Raw genomic sequence first — 12,457 nt, forward strand, 5'->3', positions numbered from 1 at the left:
AATTAATGCAATAAAAACAGTGGACTTCTTTCATGAAATTACACAGCTTGGGTATGCAGTCACTGATGTTCATTGTACAGGATAAGCTTATTGTAGAACGGTTCTTTGCTTCCCTAAAAGCAATCACTGTTAATCAGTCATTATTCTCATGTTTGTCTGACTCTCATTTCACCTCAGTAGCTAAGCAGAGAAGCAAGGGTAGGAACTTGCTGCACACTTTGCTATCTTGAGTTCCCTGTTCTCACCTCACATTTTTTAAATAGAACCACACATTTACTTTACATTTAATAATGCAGCAGCATTAGAATAATTTATGCAAAGGCTTATACGTAAATCTTGAGCTGTTTACCCTAACACAAATTTCATTATTATATTTTTGGAATCTAATCTCCGGATTTATAAGATGTATTTTTTTCTTTATTAGAAAACTGCAGTTTTTACATAGTTTAACAGATGGCAATGGCAAAAGTGACTGTGGGACATGCCTTCTGAATATATTAGTTTAAGTCATATAATATCTTAAAATCCTTTATAAATAGCAGCAGCTGTCAGACATAAATATGGGGGAAAGGCAGATCTTTAAAAAGAAACATTTGCTCTTTCATTTGTATATGATGAAATAGAAATGTGGTTCAGAATCTGTTCAGAAGTATTTTTTATCTAAATCACAACAATATTACTGCTCAAACAAACTGATTAGGCCAAAGGTGTTTATTGCATGCATCATTAAAGCAGAGAAGTAAAGAACATGCAAGATCTATTGTTCCCATTAGACTTCCTTCTCCTCTGGTAGATGACTTCCTACCTTTTAATAGCCAGAAGAAAGGGGGCAGGGAGCAGGAAAAGGCTGCACAACTGTTAGTTTGTGAAGTATTCATTCTTTCCTTCATTTTCCATTCCATTTTTGTATTAGTCCAGAACAGAGGTTGGCAACGTGGTGCCCTTCAGATGTTAGACTCCAGTTCCCGTCGGTACCAGCTGATGATAGGGATGATGTGATTTGTAGTTCAACAACATCTGAGAGGGCAGCATGCTGGCTAACCTGGTCTAGCAGCAACTTTAAAAATAGAAAGAGTTCCATCCTTGGCATGTATTGGGACTTGGGGACTTCTAAAGGGGTAACTGGGATCAGTCTATCACCTAAATGAAGCCAAGGGATGCATTTTCAAATCTGGTATCTGAATCTCTTCTCCCTTCATTTTGGAATTCACCAGACCACTCTAAAGCATATGGAGGTCTTCCCTGGAGACACTGGGAATGACTATTAACTGCAATTAGAACATAATGTGATGTTATTTGGGAACTGTAATGTTCATTTCTTCTTTTACAGTCAAGACTTGTGGATCTAATCTTCAGGGTCCTGGTGGCACCTTCACGTCCCCCAACTTTCCATTTCAGTATGACAGTAACGCTCAGTGTGTTTGGGTTATCACAGCAATCAATCCAAATAAGGTAAGTTCAAATTTGATAATAATGTAAAGACCTAAAAGTTGTGATCAGAAGGACTAGCCAATTTTATATTATTTATATATTACGTACATGCATAGTATACACGGGTATGTTAAACAAACCTCTGCGGAGTTGCAGAGTTACTGTGATGGGTGAAAGGATGGAGTTTGTTGCTGTTGGAGATGGGGAATGGAGCATGAAATCATGTCTCTTTGCACTTCTCATGGTCTCAAAGTAGCAAACAATGTTGTTGATCACTAGGATATTAGAAGTTGGTGGGGGTGAGACACCTTAAATTCCTGGGTCCAATAAAAGTTAGACTTCATCAAGGTTTGGGGAGTTAACTGGTGCAAAACACTGAACCCCTGGGTTAAACTTATGTTAACAAGCCAAGCCTGGTGATAACTAGTCTGAGTATTGTTGCTGTTGTTTAGTCGTTTAGTCATGTCCAACTCTTCGTGACCCCATGGACCAGAGCATGCCAGGCCCTCCTGTCTTCCACTGCCTCCCGCAGTTTGGTCAAAAGTCTGAGTATTAGGGGGACAAAAATGAGTGATAACCTAACAAAAGAGGAGCCATCAGGACATTCAGTGCCAGACAGCAAGTGGAGGGGAGGGCCCTCCCTCCAATTGTGTTTCCCCTCCAGCTGTGTGTTAGCGAGCTGAGACAAAAGCTTTTAGGATTTCCGTTTTGGATGATGTAAGCCCAGGAAATCATTTGCATCAGCAGCGACAAGTGTGCAGGGGCAGAGGAGAATGCAGTTGGTTGGTTTTATGCAGCAGAGAGGATTGGGCACAACCGGTCTCTTTGAATCTGATACTGTAGCAATGGAAGGAGCAGGGCCCCCTTAGGATGTGAATGCTCTGAACTCCCTCCATCTAAGCTCAAGGTTGTATATATGTGTAAATAAGCCATATATCATAAAGTCACCACAATCTCCACTGTGCCTCATTGTTCAAAGGGAAACAAAGACCTTGGGTAAAGTGCGCCTGCACTCCGGGAATCTTGCACTGCTCATAGATATCAAGGTGGTGTATAATGATATTTAAATTAAGGTCAGTCTTAAATATGCACCTCTGTTCCATCCATAGATCACCATGGTAGTAAATCTCCAAGGACAAAGGGAGAGATCATGGATTTTGCTTCAGGGGTAGTCTTCCATCACTCACTAACTAGTTCTGCTTGGCATGTTCCAGAGGTGACATATTTGGCCTTGGGGATAGAAATAGATTTGAATGTACAAATAAGGTTGATACAAAGGCATTTTTAAATTTAACTTCATTCATCCTTCTTCTTTCCAAATAGTCTGCCTCTCAAGTTTAAATAATAGTTTATTTATGGCATGAGTGGATCATAAGAGGGTACCCTGGTTTGGCTGTCTGAAGTTATTATTATTTTAATTGTCTTGTAATTTTACGGAAGCACAATTTCACTTTTCTTCCTTTTGCATAGATTATGCCATAAAAGGTAAAGGTAAGGTAAAGGTAAAGGTACCCCTGACCGTTAGGTCCAGTCGTGAATGACTTTGGGGTTGTGCGCCCATCTCACTTTCAGGCCAAGGGAGCTGGCGTTTGTCCACAGACAGCTTCTGGGTCATGTGGCCAGCATGACTAAGCCAGAGCAGGACACGGAAGCGCCATTTACCTTCCCACTGGAGCAGTACCTATTTATCTACTTGCACTTTGACGTGCTTTCGAACTGCTAGGTGGGCAGGAGCTGGGACTGAACAATGGGAGCTCACCCATCGTGGGGATTCAAACCGCTAAAAAGATTATTTACAATAAAGGGAAGGTGGGGAGGAGATACTGTACAACACAGGAGAGAGAGAGGGGGGGCAGGCAGATAGATATCGTATTGAAATGTGCTACTGCGAAAAATCACGAGCAAAATACATTTACAGCGGAAACATGAATCTGTGTGATGGCCTGGGAATCCGATTCAGAGGCTGAACCGGAGGAATCCCAGCCTGCACAGGAGTCCCCCCCCTCCAGGGCCGGCTGAACTGGGGCAGGGCCTTGATGCTGAAGCGCCTGCACCTGTGCCAGATCCTCAGGAGCAGGCTCCAAATGGTTGCAAAACCCCATATAGTGTGTCAGCAAGGGGGAGTCTTGCCTGAGCAGCGGCAATGCCCACTTGGCCGCCTGGTCCTTTAACAAACTGATCAAAAAGTGCACCTTGGTGCGGTCGTCAGGGAAGTTCCGGGCTCGCCCCTGAATATACAACTTGGCCTGGGCGAGGAACATGGGAAAGCTGGCCGGGGCCCCATCAAATTTCTCTGGCAAGGCCACTGGGTACTTGCCTGGAGCTGGGGCGTCAGCCACAGGAGCCGGTAGGGCATCCAACCGCTGCTGAAGTGCCGTAACCGCATCGCTGAGCTGCTGCACGGTGTGGGTCAAGGCCTGGTTCTCCTGAGCCAATGCCACCAGCGCAGCTGCCTGGTCGGCCATGGCTTCTGGCTTTTCCCGACCGCACCCCAACGAAGGGGGAGTGCGGGTGTGGCGGGAGCAAACTGTGCTGGTCCAGGGGGGAGGTTACCGTGGGGTGAGGTCCAGGACCTGAGTTGAGGGTCGGCAGATAGTCCTCCTTGGGCAAAGCAGGGTCCACAGCAAGAAGCCGGGCAAGGACAGGAACTCTGGGGGAACAGGACTGGAAGCTGGCCGAAACAGCTCTTCAACGACATTGCTCCCGCAACCTGGGACCGGGCTGACTGGCCTTTATCTTCTCTGAGGCCAGGGATGGCCCCGGCCCCCAGGAGACCCACCTCTCCTGGCCAGTCAGCAACCCCCAGAAGGAGAGTCAAGCCAACCGGGCAATTAGGCGTTTGAAACAGGGCAAGTCCACTGCGGCCACCTACACCATGGAATTTCGGCTGTTGGCGCAAGACTTGTCTTGGAATGACTCTGCACTTCGGGACCAGTATCTTGAGGGACTATCGGACGAGATACTGGACCAGTTGGCCATGATGGATCGTCCCACCACGCTGGACGCCCTTATTCAGCGGAGCCTGCAGATAGACGACCGGGACCGCCAGCACCCCCGGCTCCTGGCTCCAGTGCTTCCCAGCAGGTCCACGCCCACAGCCGAGTTGCCGGACGAGCCAACGCAGCTCGGGGCTGTGCGACCTTGCCTCTCCCCCTCGGAGAAGACATGGCGTCGGGAGGGGAACCTGTGTCTTTACTGCGGTGGGAGTGGACATTACGCCCGATCCTGTCCCGAGAAGATGCCAGTCGCAGGAAAACCGCCAATCTTGGTAGCCGAAGGCCCTAGCAACCTGGGGCAGGGCCTTGATGCTGAAGCGCCTGCACCTGTGCCAGATCCTCAGGAGCAGGCACCAGGTGAATCCACTCTGGCTCCGGAGGTGGTTGAGGACTCAGTGCCTACAGGTGAGTCTCCCCCGGGTCTAGTAACCCTTCAGCCTCTCCTGAACTACAGAGGCTCAGGGCAGAGAGGCAAAGGGAACTGGTTTCTCCCAGGAGGAGTGCTCGCCTTAGGGCTAGGAGAGGCGGGTCTCCTGGGGCCGGGACCGCCCCTGGCCTCAGAGAAGATAAAGGCCAGTCAGCCCGGTCCCAGGTTGCGGGAGCAACGTCGTTGAAGAGCTGTTTCAGCCAGCATCCAGTCCTGTTCCCCCAGAGTTCCTGTCCTTGCCCGGCTTCTCGCTGTGGACCCCGCTTCACCCGAGGAGGACTGTCTGCCGATCCTCAACTCAGGTCCTGGACCTCGCCCCACGGTAACCTCCCCCCTGGACCAGCACAATCTGTTTGCTTCTGTGTGTGGTTCTTACATGATAAGTTACTTTTACCATTTTAGAGATGCCGGGCTCCCCTACTTACTGGTGGGCAAATCTTTGTCAATTTATCAGCACCTATTAGGTGCTGGCTTCCTATTCTAAGTGGGAAAAGCATATTCACCAATGCAGGCTGCCTGGGAAACAGACCGCCAATATTGCGTTAAAAATACAATGAATTTATCAGAAGCATTGGCTTGATTTTCCTCGAGGTGAAGCATTTTACCATGCCCAGTTCCATGCTTGTTTTTTTCCTTAGTAAATGTGCATAGGATTTCTGCCTTGAGCAGGTTAATTCTTCCATCATGGGATGAAGAAAATTCAATATCCCGTCAACCAACCCACACATTATTGTCTTGTAAAAGTTCATTAAAATATATTATAAGCTTTTCATGAGTGACCAAATAAAATGGGGACAGATAGTATACGCCAAATAAATAAATCTATAAGCCAAATATGCCTAATTCTGAAGAAAGTTACAGTGCCATTCTGTAATGTCTACTCAGAAGTAGCCTCCTTTGTATAGGATAGCAGCTCAAAATGATCAGTATTGTGTTGCTCAGTTTTCTGTATTCTATATCTCCTGTTTCTCTGAAGTTAATAACAAGTTAATATTTTGCCTCTCTGGTTTCAAAAGAAAGAAGGGAGAACTTCTGGATTAGAGCCTGTGGCTCCAAACTAAGGATGCATTTAACAAAACCAGAATCTGGAATCAACTTTAATAATAATAATAATTACAAGAACAATAACAACAGTAACAACAACAACAACAACAACAATAATAATAATAATAGTGTTTAGATCAATTTGTAAAATAATACTGTTTGCTAATATCCTTAAAAATTGAACACAGCTGTGTTTCAATTAATTTTGTTGTTTACACGGGTGATGATCTCCAATATATCCTGGCATTGGAATCCTTTTTAGGGCACTGAGTTATTTGGCATAATTGCCAATCTGTATGGACTTTTATTTTAATATATTTATGATAGCCTTTGGCTATAGAGTAGTGCTTCAATCATTCAGCTATGGCAAGCGTTGCTTACAGCAATAGTCAGCTTGCCTGAAGAGCTTTGATTATTATTTTTCAAATAAAATAAATCTGTGTATTGGGATTATTTACAGGAGTGAGATGGACTAGTTTTTTAAGAAACTACTAGGAAAACAAACACAGCTGATTATTTTAGTTTCTGCTGTATAACTAACTATTCTATTGACTGTAGTGTTCATTCCATAAATACTGTTGGAATTGCTTCTGCAGACATCCGTATCTGTTTCATTGATTGTTCTGGTAACTGTGTGCTATGACCCCCAGAGCACAGTTGTATTAAATAAAAAAAATAGTTCACCCATTTCCTTTTCAGCCTCTTCACACTTAAGGTTAAATAAGGTTTGACATATCTTCTTACTGTCTTCATATTTTGAAACAAGTCATCCAAAATGACCCTAAGAACACAACAACTTTTACTTTCGACAGTGTTGTGTCACAAAAGGACTTCTGGTTAATTTGGGGTCTCAGGGATCTTAGAAGGTGAGAGTCAAGAAAGACATTGATCATTTCAGGTAGGAAAACTGCTTTTGTCCCCATAATAGCAGTCTATGGTAAAGCATCCTAATGAAAACTCACACGCGCGCGCGCACACACACACACAATCCAGTTAGCCAGACTAGACATGGCAAGGGTAGAAGCCAGAGGCCTGGTGGGAGAACTTCGTGACTTCAGTGGGATCTGCTGTATTCTCCAACTCTCAGGTTTCCTCCGGGTTGGTTTTATAGGTTATTGTGAGTCTGAAAACATATAGAAAATGTGTCTGGCAGTATATCACCAGAGGCTGTGAACATAACTGACAGTGCGTCAGCAGATTTTGGGCTAACCAGTTGCCCTTATCTCAGTCCGTTTTCCTGGATTGCTTAGGTGGCCTTGGGCCACATCCTGATAAGTGTGGTTCATACTGCCTTGCTCTCAGAAAGGCTTCTGGTATTCTTCTACTCTGCTGAAGACTTCAAGCACTCAGCCATCTTTTATTTCCCATGGCTTCAGGCCTAATAACTAACATGGAAGCCACTCATGCAAAAATCCACACGCTTATCTCTCTATGTCTATCAAGTGTCAGATTAGGACTAGGAAGACTCAGGTTCAAAATCCTACACACCCACCAAGCTTACTTAGTGCCTTTGGACCAATCACCAACTCTCATACAGTTGTGAGGATAAAATGAGGCAGTGGGGATGTGCTGGGCCTGGGGGTAACCCGGGAAACATGGTCCAGGACCGGTCCAGAATCCGAAGGTTTTGCTAGGAGTCAGTCCAACAGGCCCCATGCAGGACACGAGGCAGGAAACCAGACAAGGGCAGGTACAGGACCTCAGGCAGGATCTGGCATACAGCAATGTTGCTCCCGCAACCTGGGATGGGGTCCAACAGCCTTTTATCTTCGTTGGGGTAGTGGATGGTTCTGATCCCCCGGCGACTCACCTCCTTGTTTCGCCCGAAGGCGAGCACTCCTCCTCTGAGTACTCAGGTCTCTCCTTCTCTAAGACCTTAGTCTCTGCAGTTCAGGAGACGTCGGTGGGTTACTAGACCCAGGGGCCACCTCAGCCTCCCCTGACCCAACTGGTAGTGGAGCAGCTGTAAGTGATGGCCCAGCTGAAGGCAACGAGGTATTCCCCACATCTGGAGCCAGGGCAGGCTCAGGCCCCTGACTCGGCCCAGCTGGTGTTTGTTGCAGGGGAACCTGTGCAAACTGGAACTCTTCAGGATCAGACCCAGACTTGGTTCAGATGATGCCTGAGGCAAAGGATCCAGTGCAGACTGAGACTCCTCTGGTTCTGAGTCCGAGCCCGAGTCCCAGGCCATCACAGGGGAGAACCTTCAGCTTCTTGGAGGAAAGATGTATTATGAATATAATTAAAATAACAAATAAGTTAGTACTACAAACTATAAAAAAACCACTTTATTGGAACCCAGTAAAATGTCCTTAAGGAGAAAATACATTTGAAAAATGCATTTGGAGGCAGGTGAGAATATTTCACTCTTTGCAGCATGTTTCCCTTGCCCCCCCCCCCAAAAAAAAACCTTTCCCACTTACACACATGTCATGTAAAGTTCTGCAAATTAGACTGGGGGCTTTAAGCTGCCTAGTTCCTCATATAGTGAAAACAAGGAGCTGGAAAATGAAACAGTGGCACCAGCCATATTAATCCGTGATTTATTGCCGATAGGACAGAACTGCCCAGTTGTGCTACTACTTTTTATGAGTTCTCGTTTAAAGGCAGGCAATAAAATGGATACTAACACACACTCTCAGAACTTTTTATATTAATTTTGGTACAGAATTCTACAGAGGCAGCAGGTTTTGGGGTTGTTTTTTTAAGTCTCAAGAACTAGTTTAGATGTTTTATTTATCTGGGGCTTCTCAGAGCATCTCAGTTGGTGTATTAGGATGGCACAACATTTTTGATGACTTCAGCAATGCTACAATGGAACTAGGGTAATTCTTTGGTAACTCATCTTGGATTTCGACAAGTGTAATAAACATTTCAAATTGCAAAATGTTGATATACCTTTGCCTTTCACTCATGTGAGGCCTGTAGTTACCTTCAAAGGGACCTTGTGTTCTAATAAACATTTATCAATTCAGCGACACATATAAGGCACAATCTTTTGAAAAGCTACATATTACCCAGGAGGCTGCTTGAGATGTTCTAACAAAGCACCACAAGTGAAAGTTTTGCTTTCCCTCCCCCAGTTATATTTCTGCCTCTGTTACTGTTTCAGGCACTGGAAGGAGATGTGCTATCCCTTGTGGGGAAATGCATGTTCTGCCAAGGTACTGGGAGAAAACATATTGTTACTCACAATCCATTCTTCAAGTAGAGGGAGTTCTCAGGGGTTTCCTAGGAATGAAGGTCACTGGAGACTTATGGTGTCTTTGTGATATATGGTTTTATTTACGCATATGTACAGACTGAGCATAAGATGGAAAGCACATAGCAATAACTCTTCAACAGATAATGATCTAGGTTTCTAGGACCTCCCTAATGTCAAATACGCAGGATTCAACACAGTGTGAGGCAGGCCTCTCTGTCCCTTCTTAGCCCAGTTTTTAGATGTCATTTATCCTCCTTCATACAGATCCACACCTTGCTGACACCAGCTCTAGTTAAAGGAGAAGGAAGGCCTGCTCCCATCTGCTCAAATTTCAGAATCTTCAGCTAGTGGTTTCTGTGGCACACTTTTGCCTGACCTTAACATAATGAAGTTGATACTTAATAGACTTGGGCAGAGCACACACACACACAAATGCAAAATGAACCACTCATCATAGAAACCAGTGGTAGAATGTGGGTGCCCTTCAGTGTTTTGAATTGTTATTTTAATCAGTGATAAAGTATAGGTTTCTTTTCATGGTCCTTTTCATTTTCTACAAAGACTGTAAACGAAATATATAAGGAATTACGGCCATTACACAGAAAGCCTGTTCATGAAATATCAATGTTCTAGACAAGTTACTATTACTGATAAAATTGCTTTAAAAAACAACAACCAATATTCTCTTTTCCAGATTGCTACAACTTGAATTACTGATTTCTAAGCTGTATTTTTTTTTAATTCTCAAAACAAGAAGGCTGAAATAGTCATGATTGCATATGCAATAGAAGAAACTGTGAAATAGGTACCCAGAATGTTGCAGCAGGTGCCTTTCCTGTTTGAGCTTTCGAAAGCCTGTGTAGAACAGGGATTAGTATATTAGATGTGGCCAATAGTGGGAGGTGGGGTGAAGCCACAGAGCTTCCTTCTCAATACCCAGTGTCTCTACAGCTTACCTGGATAGCACAGGTGGGGAAATGCAATGACAAATACACAGTTAGGAGCACCAGAAGAGCTCCACTAATGTGTCTGTGCAGCCGTCCACTTGCCACCACTCTGGCCAAGTAAGCTATTGAAGCTTACTCAGCCATGAAGCTTACTTGGTGTTCTTGAGCCAATCCCAATAGCTCAGATTTGCCTACCTCACAGGGTTGTTTTGAAGACAAAGCAGGATAAGTCTCAGTATGGTGCCATGAGCTATTTGGAAGAAAGCTTCAAATATGATAGATAGATAAAAAAAGGTAAAGGAACCCCTGACCATTAGTTCCAGTCGCAGAATACTCTGGGGTTGCAGCACTCATCTCACCTTACTGGCTGAGGGAGCCAGCGTACAGCTTCTGGGTCACGTGGCCAGCATGACTAAGCTGCTTCTGGCGAACCAGAGCAGCGCACAGAAATGCCTTTTACCTTCCCGCCAGAGTGGTACCTATTTTTCTACTTGCACTTCATAATTTTGAATTGCTAGGTTGGCAGGAGCAGGGACTGAGCAAGATAGATAGATAGATAGATAGATAGATAGATAGATAGATAGATATAATAAACAATAGTATCCTTAACAGCAGTAGCTACTGTTGTTGGCAGTTCCGGCTGGGCTTACTTTCCAACTTGGTGCTGTTGCTGTTTAAAAAGATGCAGAGGCAGACTCCCTGTTCAGGCAGACTCGCTGTTGCCCTGCCCCTCTCTCTCTTGGCACAATAGTGAGTGGCACTCGGATGCCAAGTCAGCACCAACAGCACTGCCAGTGGTGCCCTGACAGTCACTACTGCTCTGTGGTGTAGGAGAAACTGCAGTGTGCTCTTTCTGCCTCTCTGTTTGGTTAGCCTCTCAGCAGAGACGCACAACCCCCTTCACATCTTATGCCTCTTCCATGATGAACAGGACAATGTGCAGGCATATGCTAGCCTTGCTGTTTCTGTTGCATCCCTGTTGCCCGCCCCATAGCCCTCCACACATTGGAAGGTAAAAGTCAGTAGTGTGTTCAACCCTGATCTTCAAGGGTTTTAAATTGTGCAACCAGCCTACAGGAGCAGAGAACTTACCCTTCTAGTGGGTGGATGTCAGGCTTTGGGGAAACAGATCCCTCCCCCGGTGGCAGTAAATAAGCAGATCAAATGAAAGGAACGTTATTACCAGATAAGTTCTTTAATAATCACAGCGAGAGAGGAATGCATATCTCTCTAAAAAACGGTGTTGCTCCCAGTAAAGGTTTACCCCCTCCGTCCCCATTAATCTACATCACTCCTATTTCAGGTAATCTGAGCTTGTTGCTGTTGCACTTTCTGTTTTATCACTCTCAAAGCCCGTCTAGTCCTAGGCGAAGGAGGGGTCTGGAATGCTGTCTCTCTCCTGGTGTTCCCTCTTCTATCAGTTCCTCACTCAGTATTTCCCAGCTTTTGCCCTCTGGACTATGTCCCTCTGCAAACCACCATTCTAAATCAATACTGTCCTCCTGCCCTTGGAAAGGTTCAGGAGAAGAGGGCAGCAGCTCCCACCATTCCTCCGCAGTCCAGTCCCTGACAGTGGAGTGCTGTGGGACTGCGATGGGAACATGGCAAAGGGGGCAGGGCCATGGTCATTCCTTTCAGATGAGAAGAGAATACATGAAAAGGCCTACTCTGTCAGGCAAAAGGCATGAAGGCAATGTTTCAAGCCTTCTGCTTTTACTAGTCACATCTATGTAGTGTTTTTGTCATTTTGATTTATCAGTCTTGCTCATCTTCTTCCAGCTGCATTTTTTAAAAATTGTCCTTTGTCTAAAAGCTGTTCATATTCCAGAAAGTATGGGTTTGAGACACAGGCATTTACACACGTTTTGTGCTTCCTCACAAATGCTATCACACCCCACCCTTGAATAGCCACTTACTCATATAAGGAGACTGCATTTTTAATCTGTTCTGTGTTGAATTGGATGGGATACCTCAAACCTTACATAAAATATAATAGGCTGAGGTGAGGACATCAATACATAAGCATGTCACATGTTGTCTGGCCCTAAGGTTAAAATTCTCTTTCCTTGATACATGGCTTCAGTGAACATTTTTTGCCTTTTGAAAGAAATAATAGGGTGCCGTGTCATTGCTTGCTTTTGAGGTGGCTGAAGGGTGATTGTAAATGCCCTTTTTATTATACAAATAATCTCCCAAGTGGTCTGCACTCTGCAACACTCTCAAATTTTCTGTTACAACTCAGGGAAATACATTGTAAAGTCATTCCTGCCATGGGGCTTTTTCACTCAGGAAATGCAAGCAGCCAAGGAGGCTGCAGATTGTTGGGAAAATTGTTCACAGGAAAGAGAAAAAAGCACAAACCACCCTCAGCAACCTCACAGTGATGAAGTAAGGTCAATTCCCTGCA

General features: G+C 44.9%; 1 protein-coding gene across 5 annotated transcripts in view; it reads left to right on the forward strand.

Annotated features, from left to right (window-relative positions):
• Positions 1-12,457, forward strand: part of CSMD3 (CUB and Sushi multiple domains 3) — a 578,955-nt gene that overhangs the window by 310,585 nt on the left and 255,913 nt on the right. For all 5 annotated transcript variants that reach the window (XR_013988260.1, XM_081012460.1, XM_081012461.1 and 2 more), the window contains one exon: positions 1,331-1,452. Coding sequence is in view for 4 of the 5 variants with exons in the window: in XM_081012460.1 (XP_080868586.1) it covers positions 1,331-1,452 (122 nt within the window). In the remaining variant the exon portion in view is untranslated. The remainder of the gene's footprint in view (positions 1-1,330; positions 1,453-12,457) is intronic.

Source organism: Podarcis pityusensis (assembly GCF_964106645.2).
Source record: "Podarcis pityusensis genome assembly, chromosome: 7".
Lineage (NCBI taxonomy): Eukaryota > Metazoa > Chordata > Lepidosauria > Squamata > Lacertidae > Podarcis > Podarcis pityusensis.